Source organism: Penaeus vannamei, chromosome 4 (genome assembly GCF_042767895.1).
Source record: "Penaeus vannamei isolate JL-2024 chromosome 4, ASM4276789v1, whole genome shotgun sequence".
Taxonomy (NCBI): Eukaryota; Metazoa; Arthropoda; class Malacostraca; order Decapoda; family Penaeidae; genus Penaeus; species Penaeus vannamei.
The window spans coordinates 24,225,796-24,228,295 of record NC_091552.1 but is presented as its reverse complement, the minus strand read 5'-3'; the positions used below and the strand labels follow the sequence as shown (position 1 = coordinate 24,228,295).

Below are 2,500 nucleotides of genomic sequence, written 5' to 3'. Positions count from 1 at the left end.
ACTGCCTGTATCCTTAAATAAGCTATAAATCTACAGGAGGTGCAAGGACACAGTAAACTGCTCTTAGGGATGCAGATGTAAAAAACAAAATTGGTTGTGAACCCCTGGTCTAATTGTTCGCATTATTAAAATATCATGATTATCATAATTACCATCATCATTGTTATCATTCTCATTATTATCATTATCTCTAGTATTACCATCATCAGTATTAGTATATTTTTTTTCTTAATTATCATTATTGTCTATTTATCCTTGATGTTAAAATTATCGTTATATCATCATAATTATCATCATCATCATGGTAGAAATAATTACAATAATAATAATAATAATAATAATAATAATGATAATAATAATAACAATGATAATAATGATGATAATAATAATAATAATGATAATAATAATAATAACAATTATAATGCTAATGCTAATGATGATGATGATGATGATAATAATAATGATAATAATAATAATAGTAATAATAATAATAATAATGATAATAATAATAATAATAATAATAATAATAATCATAATGTCAATGAAAATATATTAATAATTATAATTATTATCACTATTACTAATATCATCGTTGTGTAATTTTCATCAATATTGTCATTATCATTATTATTGTTATTATCATTATTGTTATTGATATTATTATCATCATAATAATTATCATTTTCATCATATTGCAACCATTACAAATATGTTATTGTTATTACTATTGTTATTAATATTTTTTTTTCATTATTATTATCATTATCATTATTATTATCATTCTTGTTCTTTTCCTCTTTTATCATTATTTTATATTAAAATTATAAATGATGATGATGAGAATAGTAATAATAAAGATAATAATAATGATAATGATAATGATAATGGTAGTAGCAATAATAATAACAATGGTGATATTATAGCGATGACAACAGAAATAACACAATCATTGACAAATTCGACACTGTCAAAATCTTAATTAGGATTGATCTTACTAGTATTACCATTATCATAATAATGGTAATAGTGATAATAATAAAAATAATGATGATAATAATGATAATGATAATAATAATGACATATAATGATAACAATAACAACAACAACAATAACCATAATTTTCATTATCATCATCATCATTTGAGGCTATGAGGATGACGGTGTTCTTAGACCAATTGCCTGAAATACGTTTGTTACCTGTCTGTTAAATCAAAGTCTCACCGATAACACAGCATCGTTGCTTTCACATTCTGGACCCCCATACCTTCATTTATGCTAGGATTACTACTACTACTAATAGCCGTGTCGTTATTTCCTCTTCTTTTTAGGACCGAGAGGCCTGGCACTCACTCACAGGGTCAGACATTGGCGTTCCGCTCTATAGTTCCCCGCCTTAAGTGGTGCCATTTAGGATTCATGATGAAAGGGTTTGAAAGACTATCGAATTCTGCAAACAATCGTCCCAGTTAAACAAGTTAACTTGTCAGATGACCGTGATATGTGGAGCAATTAACATGAATGGCAGTGTTGCTGCTGTTAGAAGTCCAGAGTCCGGCCACAGAGCCAAGGTATCGGAGTCCAGCCACAGACCTAGGGCTCCCGAGTCTAACCACAGAGCTCAATAGCTACTATTTTTCCTCAGTTATAAGAGAAAGGTAATATGAGATGGCATAACATTTGAGGAATAATACTACCGTGAGATTGGATATTTCAAAACATGCGACTAAAAAGGAACCAAATACATCTTAAAAAAACAAAACAAAACAAAAAAAAAAACGAGGCGAACAGACATGTAATAGGCCTGTGAGAAGTGGAAGCAGCAGAAACGCCGCGTGAGCCATTTATCTAGTCCAGTATGTAAAACGAAGTCGGACATATAAGATTTACAACGGTACACGAATTGAATTTTGTATAGAGTAAAGAAAACGACCTGTTAACTTTTTTTTTTTTTTTTTTTTTTTTTTTTTTTTTTTTTTTACTGGACGAGTATGTACAATAGGTTGAGGAATTTACACTAAAAAATATCAATGAGAATAAGAACAAAATTTACGCCGCTCTTCCGAGTTCTACCGGCCCATGGCCAGTCTTGCTTCAAACATTTCCAGGCTCCAGTTATCAGAGACAAGTGAATAGACTATAATAGTAGTACACCATTATTATAATCATAATTATCCTTGTTATTATCTTCAGCAGTAGTATCATTATTATCATTTGTTATGTCAGAAAGGTGAACGATGACGTACCAGCTGAAATACCTGTCGCTGCGGGCCCGAGGCGAGGCCGTCAGGTGGGTGCTCAAGGTGGCTGGAGTCACCTACACGGAGGAGACCATCGACATCTTCAGGGAGTGGCCCGGCCGGAAACACGGTAAGCCAAAGATTCCTTTTCTCTCGTAGCTGAAGATTATTAAGGAAAACGATGTGCAAGGAATGGAACTGATCATGGTTCATATGAAATTTTTATTCTATAGACAAAATTATCAGTATAAATTCAAGAGGTG

General features: G+C 31.1%; 1 protein-coding gene across 2 annotated transcripts in view; it reads left to right on the top strand.

Annotated features, from left to right (window-relative positions):
• The window catches only part of LOC113817477 (glutathione S-transferase), a 15,129-nt gene that overhangs the window by 3,730 nt on the left and 8,899 nt on the right, over nt 1–2,500 (top strand). Inside the window, exon 2 of one of the 2 annotated variants that reach the window (XM_027369546.2) lies at nt 2,228–2,367. In XM_027369546.2, coding sequence (XP_027225347.1) covers nt 2,235–2,367 — 133 coding nt within the window. In that variant the 5' untranslated portion in view covers nt 2,228–2,234. Of the gene's footprint in view, nt 1–2,223; nt 2,368–2,500 lie in introns of both variants that reach the window. The other variant, XM_027369545.2, reaches the window with a different exon arrangement.